We start from the raw sequence: 12,281 nt of genomic DNA on the forward strand, positions 1-12,281 counted from the left end.
GGCAAGAGCAGGTTCAGTGGCGTGTAAGGGGCAGATGCCAGTTGGAGAGGGTCAGGATTGACATTAGAGGTGTTCTTCTACAGACAGATCTTTAGCAGGAGCCATGTAAAGACAGAGGACTAGGATAAACAATTCAGAATGATCGTTTGGCTTATGCCTCCCTTGAAGGGGGCAGGATGGACGGGCAGGTGCATGTTGCTGATATAAACTCTTGTCCTTAATCTCCCCTTGAGAGCATTAAGTGTCTCTCCCAGATCACCTTTTTACCTCAAGAGGACTGGATGGGACACCTTAGAGCAGCGTTGACTAGCTCCATCTGCCAGAAAAGGTCCCTGGGGCACAAGGTACTTGTCCTCTCTCCTGTCTGCCTGGTTCCCACTAACCAGGTGCAAGAGAGCAGGAGTGAAACCCATCTTTCCTGCATGGCCCTTCACAATATGGCACCAGATGTTGCTTTGCTGAAGACCGTGGCTTCAAATTCAGAATTGTAAAGGCAGGGTGCTGTGATTCGCCACCCAGATGTTCAGTGAAGCTGCTCATAGCAAACCCACTGAATAGGAGACTGAGACAGGTAGAGGGAGGCCTTTATCATTCAAATCACCTGCTTGCCCTTAGGAAGTCTGATGCACAGATGAAAAGGTAATGTTATGTGATGGGCAGCTGGAGTATTCCTGGGGGTCTGTCTTCACACTCTGCTGAACTTACCAAGAGCCAAGGAATTATGACGACGTTTGTTTTTGTGAACTCGGAATATGGCCCAGTGTGTTTGATGCTGTGTAGACCTGTTAAATCTGCTGTGTTTGAAATCATCCCAACTTTGAGAGAGCCATGCTTATGGGGGTGTGTTCCTGGGCTGGACACTGTTCAGAATACTCCAAAGCTGAAGTTCTGAGCAGACTAAAAACGCTTCCCCGACCTCTGGTTCTTGTTTGTTGCATCATAACTGGCTCAGTCAACTCCTTTTGCTCAACTGACTGGAGAGGGGTGCTCTATGCTGTGGGTCCCGTTCTCTGGTTTCACCTCAGTGATTTTATAGCATTTCCTCTGTTCCTTTAAAAGCTCTCTTGGAAAGAAACCATGGCAGCAATGGACATTTGCCCCCTTCAAGAGGGTCTGCAACACAAGCAGAGAGAGAGACACAGCTAGGGCTTTGACCAAGCTCATGAGACACTGGTTGTACAGTCCTAGTGGCTTATACTAGCTAAACCCAGTAGGTTCCTAGTCTGGCTGGAGATGGCACAGTGGCTGATCCCTCAAGCTAGCTACCTTTCCACATATGATCACTTAGAACCAGAGCACCTCTTTGCATCCTATCTTAGGGTTTGTTCTTGTTAGCCGGGTCGCTGAGGGTGGAAATTAGTAGTTTGAAGTCTTGCAAGCGGTGTCTTATGTGCCCTTCTAACTGACCAGAAAATCAGGTAACTTGGTGAATCACTTTAAATTGCTCCCCCAAACAACTTGATTGCATTCTGTAGTCCAGAACTGAAGAGATGGCACCTTCAGAGATCTGATTGATATTCAGACTCTGTGAGCCATTAGAGTCCTGTGAAATCAAGTTTCTGATATGGAATATTTAAATCTACAAGATGCAGTCACAGCTGCCAACAGGGTTTTAAAAAAATCCATTCTTCCATAGGGAGAAATGGAAGCTTTCCCAGGCTGGGGCCATCATGTTTTGAAGAATCTCTGGTTTTACTGGGGGAGGGAATGTTTCTTACCCTCCTGGGCTGTTAGCTTTGCACCCGTAAATGAACAGTGTCACTTGATGCAGTGCTGTCTTCCCAAGTCTGCAGGCACAGCTACAGCATGTGACACTATTGATAGCTTTGCCCAGCTGCAGCACAGTGAAAACTGGGGATCGATAAGACCTAGCTGGCATCAGTGGGTAGTTTCACCCTGCTAGGTCCAAAGCAGAGACTGAGGCGAGGGCTAGAGTTCTCTACCCCTTTCCTACCTGTTTTAACAAGAGCCAGGAGGTTCTGAGATTCTACTTCACCTAAAAGGAGAGAATTGCTCCTGTGTACTTATTCTATAAAGGTGAACGTTACAGCAGGTCCACAGTTTCCTCAATGCCACCGAGCCCCCTGCCACCAAAAACAAACAAACAAAAAGATGGAGAATATAAAGTCATGTTAGACTGAACATTACTGGATGGTTGAGGCTATTGCTGATTCTTAGGCTTCAGTCTGAAGTAGGAGGGTCTTAACTGGTTACCTGGAGCTTTGGCGTGTTCTGACCTTGGTCAGCTGCAGGGTGCATGTGGTGCTTAAACTACTGCCCTCTAAGAATCAAACATCAAGCAAGTAATGGTTTGTTATTTTGAATGCAGTGTTGAACAACACAAGCTCTTCCTGTTGTACCCTGACCCCTCACCTCTGGTTATTGTTCTCACAGGTTTGTGGTGGAGATAAGCCTTACATTGCTCCATCAGACCTAGAGAGACAGCACCAGGATTTTAAAGAGTCAGCTGTCAAACAGTTCTGTTCTGTGAAAAAAATGGGAGGAGAGGAGTTCTGTCGGCGCTACCAGGAGCAGCTTGAAGTGGAGCTCGATGAAATCTATGCAAACTTTGTGAAGCACAATGATGGCAAAAACATCTTTTATGCTGCTCGTACCCCTGCCACTCTATTTGCTGTTATGTTTGCCATGTATATCGTCTCAGGACTGACTGGCTTCCTTGGTATGAACTCCATCGCTAGCCTGTGCAATCTCATCATGGGGCTAGCGCTGATATCCCTTTGTACTTGGGCATATGTTAAGTACTCTGGGGAATTCAGAGAAGTTGGAACAGCCATTGATCAAATCGCTGAAGCACTATGGGAACAGGTTGGTATCTATTTCACTATGAAAGTGTCCTTTCTTGGATGAGTGTGCCAGTTACAATTCCTGTTTAATGCTGGTAATCAGAAAGGGTTCTAGAGCAGAGTAAAGAATCCTTGTTCTTCTGGAAGGTAAAATAACTCAGAAGTATAGACGTGTAACTTTCAAGGAGGATACCTTGGAGAAATTAGAGTAGACTATAAAGCCAGCCCCAGGATATCATCCAGTGTCTAATTATCTGAGGTCCTTGCTGACACCAAGTTCTGAGAGTAGCACACAGGTGGAAGGATTTAAAAAAAAAAATCCTTGTTGATTACTTTTCTCTGAAAAGTAAATTTAAAAAGCTGGTGAAGGATTCTTAGAGGTAAGTTAAAGTTGTTGTACATTTTCATTTCTGATGTGGTGCATGAGAGACTCCATCGATTTATTGGTGCAAGTGGTGTGACACCACAACAGTGCCTAGAATCATCTCTGTATCTGTCATCCCCTTGCTGTTGGATAGCATGCCTGGCACTGAAGAGAAGGCTAATTAAAGACTGCAGGGAAGAAAATCAGAGGTAATGAATACCTGCAAGGCATCCAGCTTGCAGTCGCTTCCATAGGCGAAATGGCTGTGCTGTCTCCTATTGGGGAAACAGACTGGTTTAGATATTACTGATAACATTGGAGTAGCACAGTGGCTGGTATAGCTGCCAATGTAAAAATGTTTGTTGGAACCAGTGGTTCTCAAGCTGTGGCCCAGTCAGCGCATAGCTGTGGCCCATGCGACATCCTCACGGCCATACAAGATTTCATGTGGATGTGGTCCATATAACACATAGAAAGCAGCCTGTGTTGCCCACAATAGTAAATAGGTTGAGAACCACTGGCTGGAACAATTGGCCTCTTAAAAGCCACCATAGGATATGACCTTACATTAAGGTAGCACATATGGTGAATGAATTTTTCATTCAACTCTTAATTTGGGAACATGTAATTTTGCCTTTATAGCCTCAAGCCAATCTTGTTGCTACTTTATCTGATTGGCCAACTGTAGGGTAACTTTGCGGCTAGCATATAGGATTTGTGATGGCTTTTCAGAGATTGAATAGGTAACGCCTTTAGGCAATGTCACTGGAGACTCTAAATGCTAAAAAGTGACAAGCAAATACTTGTATGAGGTCGAAAATCAATACTTAAGGCCTCACAATGGAAACTGGTTGTTTAAATACTGAATCTCAGTTCAGGATCACTGTATGTAAAATGGTACGGGGCAATGTGCAGGATAGGACTAATATGGTAATAAATCTTTGTCCTCAGCTATGTAAATTACCTTTGACAGATTTTCTCTTATTAAGTTGCAGGAAGCAAAACTAGAGGATAGGGTTGTAACTTGAGGAAATCTGATAAATTCTCGTAATTTACTTTCTATGTCCTAATTCCTGAAGCTTTGAAAAAATCCATACCCTCCTGCAGTGCAATATAAATTCTGACTTCATAATTGTTTTGTCCTAGCTTGAAGTGGCTTCCTCGAGTGTAGACTTCTTCAGCGTCCTATGTAAAACTGGGGTTTCTAAGCATGCGGTTGGGTCCTCTCTCCAAGGAAGAGACCAGGTCATAGTAAATCAACACTTAAGTTTTGCCGGCAGAGAGGGGTAAATCACACCCCTAACTGACCTAGCTATGCTGACCAAGACTCTGGGATAGGTGCAGTTATACTGGTATAAAAGCCTTTTGCTGGTTTCACTTACTTTGCTTGGGGACTCTCTTGCTGGTGAAAGCTCCATTCCAGCTAAGAGGGTTTGCCAGTACAGCTGTACCGACTAACCCTTTCTAGTGTAGATAATGCGACTGGTTCAGTCACAGAGACCCCCTTGGGACTATCGTCTGATGTGCTGAAATTACTTCTGAGCCCATTTTTTCTGCCAGCTTGGAACTCCAGAACCCTGCCTTGTTGAGCCAGACACGCCAGCCTGCTGCAACGCAGAGCCAGGGTCTGGTCCACGCCCCCAAAGCTGCAGAATTAACTGAAAACAGCTCAGCAGGTCACTTGTCTCCAGCACCCAGATCCCAATGGGATCCAAACCCCAAATAAATCTGTTTACCCTGTGTATGCTTTATACAGAGTAAAACTCATAAATTGTCTGCCCTCTATAACACTGATCGAGAGAGATGCACAGCTGTTTGCTCCCCCAGGTATTAATCACTTACTCTGGGTTCATTAATAAACAAAAGTGATTTTTAAGTATAAAAAGTCAGATTTAAGTGGCTTCAAGTAATAACAGACAGAACAAAGTAAGTCACCAAGCAAAATAAAACAAAACACGCAAGTCTAAGCCTAATACATTAAGAAACTGTTAACAGGTAAATCTCGCCCTCAGAGATGTCCCAGTAAGCTCCTTCCTAGTCTGGGCCCAATCCTTTCCCCAGGTACTGTCCTTGTTAGCTCCAGCAGGCATCTTAGGTGAAAAGCAGGGGCTTTCTCATGATTGAGGCCCCTCTTTGTTCTCTCTCATCCCCTGCTATAGCTTTGGCACAAGGCCGGAATCTTTTGTCTCTCTGGGTCCCCACCCCCCCTTCTAAATGGAAAAGCACCAGGTTTAACATGGATTCCGCCATTCTTTCTGGGCTGGCTTACGTGAACACAGGAAGGCTTGCAAGTAAACAGAGCCATTTACAACCAATTGTTCTAGTCAATGGGAGCCATCAAGATTAATCTAAACCATCATCAATGGCCCACACTTTGCATAATTACAATAGGATCTCAGAGTTATACTTTATATTTCTAGCTTCAGATACAAGAATGATACATACATACAAATAGGATGGACACACTCAGTAGATCATAAGCTTTTGTTATGCTACCTTACAAGAGACCTTTTGCATAAAGCATATTCCAGTTACATCATATTCACACTCCATGTATTTCCATAAAAGATATGGAGTGCAACCTCAGACACCTGTCATTGTCATTGGACTGTGCGTTATCCTGTGAGATAAGAACCAGTTCCTCTCTGATTGCTAGTGTAAGGTCTGGCTTACACTTAAAAATGAGATTGACCTATTTGTGTTGCTCAGGGTTGTCGTTAGTTCAACCTAGCCCTCAGTGTCGCTGCTGCTACTCTGATGGAATAATTCTTCCATTGACCTCGCTACCGCCTCTCAGAGATGGATTAGCTATGTCGGTGATGGATGAGTTCTTCCCAACGTAGGAAACATCTACACTATGGCTCTCTTGGGACACAGCTGGAGTTGTGTTGCTGCAGCAGCCGTAGTGTAGATGTGCCCTTAATCATTCTGAAACTGGAGGTGGATTCCTTCTTTGTCCAGTGTCTCATGCATGTTCTTGCTACTGACTTCTAAATCTCTCTGCTTTTCTCTTTTCTCTTTGCTTCAGAGGAATCCCAGGAAGGTGAGAAATTAGCAGCAATTAGTCTTATTAATTAGTTGCCTTTATTTTCCTACTGCTTGCTGCGAGTCCTTTTCCTAACAGCTAAATTCATATTTTAGGTGTGTTCCAAACTCTTTGAAGTTGTTAGACGTCGAATGATTCGCCGTGTTCTTACATCAGCGCAGCGACAGCGACTCTCGTCCAACAATAACAAGAAGATAAATTAGACAGTATTTTTACATTTCTTTCTGTATCTGAAGTGTTCACACTTACACATATAGGACAATAAGCAGGACCGTCTGGGCCGGTCTGCATAAATGCTGTAAACATACCAGATTGATGCTGCTTATAGGGTATGGAACTGCACATCCATCTTCTAGGAACTGTAAAGTGGTTTGAATTCAGTGAAATGATGCCGTGTAGGAGGAAATCGGTTTTGTTCATGATTCACCTCGTTACTGTAGCACAACAGCCCTTGACCATTTCCTTTTTAGTGCATCACATTTTTGTGTTTTATTTTTCAGATTCCAAGATCTTAATTTTTTTCATTACTTGAATTCTTGTATTTTATATATTTTAAAGGGTTATTTGATTTACCTCATCTTTATTTTGCACATTTCTCATACCACAGGTATTGAAGCCCCTGAGTGATAATTTGATGGAGGATAACATGAGGCAGTCTGTAACAAACTCTATCAAAGCAGGCCTCACTGAACAGGTGTCTCATCATGCCAGGTTAAAGACAGACTGACAATTCATCTCCTCTTCAACTCTGCCCTCTCATCATAGACATGCTGTACAATGAGAACTCAATAAAAATAAACCAAAGTTTACAATCAACTATAGATGTAGTTTAGTGTGACTGGCTTCACTGATTGGTGCCATCAAGTGTGAAAAATGAGTTTGTCAACGTTAAGCATTCTCTTTAATCTGCTTCTAAGACAGATCAGTGCCATGGAGACTGGTAAATGTGGGGACTCTAAATGCAGTTGTTGTGTGTTGTGCACGTGTCCCAGGGTGAGTGACTTTCCTCCTTTCCTGAGATAGTGCAGTCTCTGGCGTGCAATGGAAATGTATCCTCTGTACAAGGGTATTTCAGGGAAGTAATTGTCAAATGTGTACAAGGAAATCTTGTAACCATGTGTTTAGCCACCCAATATCCCATTGGAACTTTTAAGTTCTGAAGTATTTATAAAATCACTGTATCAAGAGTCAGATTGAAATGTCAGTGCTAGCTGGCATCAGTGAAGCCAATATTGAGCCACTGTATAAAGATCTTGCTTTACTGCTTTTTACACCACTGTTATCCCAATGCATGTTGGTTCCTCATGAAAAATGACATTAGAACTAACTATTGTAACCAAGGAAGTGATTCAAAGTGTACATTTGTCTTGCCTTTTTTGATTCACAAACTTTGTCCTACAGGAGATGCATATCAGAAAACTGAGCTGTCTTTTTCTGCAGTTTAGCCTTCATGTATATAATATGCCATTAATTTTACTGGGGGGGAAGTTCCATCCAAAAAAGTTGCCTACAGCTATGAAGCAATGAGTTAAGACTGTCTGTACAGCGTGTTTAGTTTTTATTTTTAAGAAGTCGGATAGGGCGTGTATATGAAATATAAATATATAAATACCATTTTGTATCAAAGTTTTGTAGTTTATGGCAAAACCTGGTTCTGTGGTAGGCTAAGTACAGTCCCCGTGACGGAATGCTTGTGGCTCATGTAAACGTGTGAATGCATAAACAGTTTGACGTTTTTGATATATTTGTGATATTTACCTGCCTTGAGCACTGCGATCTCTCACCCCCTGGGAAATCAATGGGAATGTTGGTTGTGAAACTTCTTGTCCTGTTGCATTTTAAAGTTATTTCCTGTAATTTATTTTCAGTACATGATTAAAGTAAGTTGTGTATATATGAAACGAAACTCATCTTTCTTCAAGAAATGGTGGTGTGTATGTATTCCACTACATAAATCATGTCAGCTATTTAATCTGAAAAGATCAAACAAGAATTGCATGCTGTACTTAGCACAAATATGCTCCAGCTTTTAATGAAGATGAACTTGAAAGTATATTGCTCCCCTTTCATGCTGGCATGCATCTCTTTGAAAGAGAACACTTTGTCTAGCAAATCTTGTAAAAAATATTTTTTTTTTGTGGTGGTGGTATTAGGGTGAGATCTTATTAATACCTCAAAGCATGCTACTTCACTTGTTGAGTTGCATGTCAGTTTCCAAACTTCATTGATTGTATTTTTCAGAAACTTTGTTTTGTTATGGATTGTGACCTTCAATTCCATATGTATTAAACTGATATGAACTAAAATGTTCTAAAATATATACAATAAGCCTAAAGAAGGGTAAACTAAATAGCATCTTAACTATTTCAGTTTCATCTGAAAATGATCAGTTGTGCAATGGATCATTTTGCATTCATCATTACTTACCTAGTAGCAAAAGTGTGAAACTGATTGGTTAAAGCTCCTAGAACTTCCTTTTTCAGACAAATCAAGGAATCAAGTCAAGTCTAAAAATATGATGCACTAGGCATAAGGGAATTCTGCCATGATTGTTCAATGCAATAGGCAATAAATTCAGCTGGGAAGCAATTGGAACATCAATGTAGCTTGTCTATATTTTTTTTTCTGGAGTAGCAGGTGTTGAGTCTGGAGAAAGTCTTTAACTGAGAGACAAGGTGTGTGAGGTAATATCTTTTATTGGACCAACTTTTGTTGGTGAAATAGACGAGCCTTCGAGCTACAAAGAACTCTAACTGAAACAGGCATGTATATTGGGTTGTGTGGTTTCTTTAAAATTTAACAAGATTGGATGCAGTTTAAAGTACAGCAAATGGAACATTTGAAGGGGTTTTTGGTTGGTGTTTGACAATCCAGTAAATTACAACAAAGATGAATGAGAATTCTACAGTGCCTTCACAATAGTACCAACTTACTCCATCATAGCACTCCCTTCTTTCTGAAGGATTGTCAAGCTCACTTCACAGCCCCTGAAAGTGCAGCCTTTATAACACTGCTGGCCATCAGGTTGCAGTAGACGGATGTATGTCACTTACAGCAAAACTGTCCCAAACCCATCTGCTCCTTGGATGTCTTGCTAAAAACCTATACACAAATGTTAGCCTAATGAGATCCTAAAATAGTTGAACGATTGCAGGCAACACTACTTGCATTCCCAGTTCTGGGTCTAAAGTAGATGATTTGATATGCCTTCTCCAGTATATAGTTTGACTTCTGCATGATCTTTTGTCTTAAACCCCCTAAGTTACATTTTTTATTTCAGCATTCCTGAACTGCTTTCCATCTCTGTAACAATACCTGTCTTTCATCCAGGTTTCTTCAAGAGGAATTCTGCATGTCAACTGGCTTGTTGTTTTAAGCTACCATAAGCATTTCACCAGAAAGTGTTTTAACACTGAAGCTTCAACTGGAGGCCCTTGTATAGGTGGCTGCTTGTATCCAAGACTGTTGTGCAGGGGTAAAGTGGAGCATGGTGGCAGCTGTATGTACAGGCCTTCAACTTCCATTTCCCTTTTTGTGGCAACAAGAGGAGAAAGCTACTAAGCCAAGCCAGTTTGGCTGACCTATAACACAAGTGTTGCTCCAACACTCAAGAAAAACTGTGCGATGTTCTAACTCAAATGCCAAACCCATATCCAGCTCTCAACCCACATCCTGGAACCAAGGATCCAGCAGGTGCTTGAAGTAGCCTCCTCAGTACTACCAATTTGACAGCTGGAGCTTTAATTAAAAAAAGTCAATGATTTACACCAAAATCTCAGCTGTTTAAATCTTGTAACCCTCCTGGCTGTAAAGTAAAGCTTGGACCTGTGACCTCAAAGGCTCTGAAACTTAAAAATCATTTCTAAAGTACATGTCTCCTGTTTGAGTAGTTGAGAACCCCCCCCTCTCTCTCAGGGTGCTGTGAGGACAATACAGCATTGTCAGGCAGTGTTACCCTCTTGCACAGAGATGAACAGCTCTATTTAGGTCACATTGTCCAACAGCCCCAGGATTAGCACAATTACATGGGATCTGGAAGCCCTGTTTTCATATCCTAGCTTTGCCTGATTTGGAGTATGGACTTCAATCCAGGTTTTACACATCCCAGCTGTACCTCCTAATCATTTTGCTGTGGTTAGGTATCTCTACCCTGTCTTGGGTACCAACTTCAGCAGTGGTGGTGTGACTGGATCCTAACCAACGTTAAGTGCCTAACTACCTCTGAGCATGTTCTAAAGACTGAACAGTGGTGGTGGAACTGCCCTTTGCTCTGCAGGGTTGTGCATGCTTCTAGGCGCCTACTGAACTTATCAAAACACTGCTTGGCAGCAACACAGAGTAGCAAGAAACATCTTCAGCAGGCTGGACTGAAGTCCATTGCTATTCCTTTTGGATTGAGTGTTTGTACCTGTTTGTCACTGACACTTTTAAATTAGAATCCAGACCACACCACTCCCCACCCAACTGAGAATCACAAGTGCTGAACTGTACCAGTTTCTCTGTCTGCATCATCAAGCTATGCCTCTTCCTCTAGTCTAGGTTGGGAGCAAAGCAAGGGACTCCCTACCTGGGATTTTTCTGGTAGTTTTAAACTATCTCAGAAGATGATGATTTAGATTTACCCAGCTGGCCAAGGAGTAAATCTTCCCATGCTTCTATAAACAGCCTGCTGAGGGCACAGTGTGCTGTCCTGCTGGAAAGCTCCTAAGCTGAAACAGATTCCTTTCTGAAAGGTTTAAACAGCATGGTTGGCTACCTTCTCTCTAAGGCCAGGACTGACTGCTGCTGTGGAGCTAGACTGTGCTATGGAGGACTGCAGTGTAGAACCAGTAGTCAGAGCCCCTCCTTCTGCCTCAGCTCCACCAGTAAGGCTCATAGCACCCTCTAAGAACCTAAATGAGCTGAGGATAGTCCCCCCCCAGAGTACAGTACTAAGCATTTTCTAGAACTTTATTTTCCAAGCCTGTCCAGCTGTTTACTCACTAATCATCACAGCACCCCTGTGGAGTAGGGGGTAAGTATTACTCAAAAACAGACACAGGTAAAGTGACTGTCCAATAGCTGACACCACTGGCATGTTACAACTGAAGACCTCCCTGCAGGTCACTTTACTTTGTACCTGTTTGATGCCAGCTCTACAAGCACAGTTAAGAGGAGCCTGACTCTTATTTCCAGTACATTTTGAGGACCAAGAGAGACTTGAAGCTGAAATCCAAAACTTGACACTGGAGCCAGATTTCATTCTTTCAGCTGCTAGAACTAAGATCAGCTTACAGCTCATGGTAGTGATTAAGTGCAGTGCACTGAATAGGAAGTGCCCATCCCCTATGGAAACTGTTTACAGCTCCTGGGAGCAGCTGGTGGTTAGGTTTGGCCAGTGCAGTGAGATGTCACTAGTACATTTTTGACCTGCTCACCAAGCGAAGGAGGGTTTTTTGTTTTTAAATGTGTCCATCTTTCTTGAGGGACTCTTGCCTCATTCAGTAGGCACTAGCCATCTTGTGATGTGTGGGTCTGCCAGTTCTGCAACTCCTACCAAGACTGGGGATGATGAGTGGCCAAGTTTCAGCCCCATCCATGTTAGATTGGGGCTCCTGAAAATTACCAGAGACCTGTATTTTCAGCTAAATGAAAGAAGGAACTGTGCAGCAAAAGAACTAGAGCCCCCTGTAGCTACTGTAATCCAACATTCTTGGCCTTTATTTTTTGTTACTGATAGAACCAACCTTCACTCTACCCAGATTAGGTTTCTGAGACACTTTTTTTAAAGAGTATATTCAAAGAATAAATCAGGCACTTACAGGTTTGCAGAGACTCCTGCAAATGTCAGACTAAGTGCTGATCAGCTCCTGTTCTTGTGCTCTACCCTGCCCCTTCAACTCACCCCTGCTGCTTTCAACAATCCCATGAATAAGGTCTGTCAGAGACTAAACACTGCAAGAGAACCCAAGACATTCACCTAACCCCCTATGCCATTAAAAAGCTTTAACTCCCACACAGCCAGGGTGCACCTACATTTGCTCCTGTTCAACGCTCCAGTCTACCACCACTGAAATGCCACTTTGGA

The 12,281-nt window shown here is 42.7% G+C and overlaps 1 protein-coding gene across 3 annotated transcripts in view; it reads left to right on the plus strand.

The window, feature by feature from the left end:
• The window catches only part of ATL2 (atlastin GTPase 2), a 56,373-nt gene extending 48,258 nt beyond the window's left edge, over positions 1-8,115 (plus strand). For 2 of the 3 annotated variants that reach the window (XM_039531195.1, XM_039531193.1), the window contains exons 12-13: positions 2,395-2,826; positions 6,822-8,115. In XM_039531195.1, the coding sequence (XP_039387129.1) occupies positions 2,395-2,826; positions 6,822-6,941 (552 nt within the window). In that variant the 3' untranslated portion in view covers positions 6,942-8,115. Of the gene's footprint in view, positions 1-2,394; positions 2,827-6,309; positions 6,421-6,821 lie in introns of all 3 variants that reach the window. The other variant, XM_039531194.1, reaches the window with a different exon arrangement.
• Positions 8,116-12,281: the final 4,166 nt, after the last annotated feature.

Source organism: Mauremys reevesii, linkage group 3 (assembly GCF_016161935.1).
Source record: "Mauremys reevesii isolate NIE-2019 linkage group 3, ASM1616193v1, whole genome shotgun sequence".
Lineage (NCBI taxonomy): Eukaryota > Metazoa > Chordata > Testudines > Geoemydidae > Mauremys > Mauremys reevesii.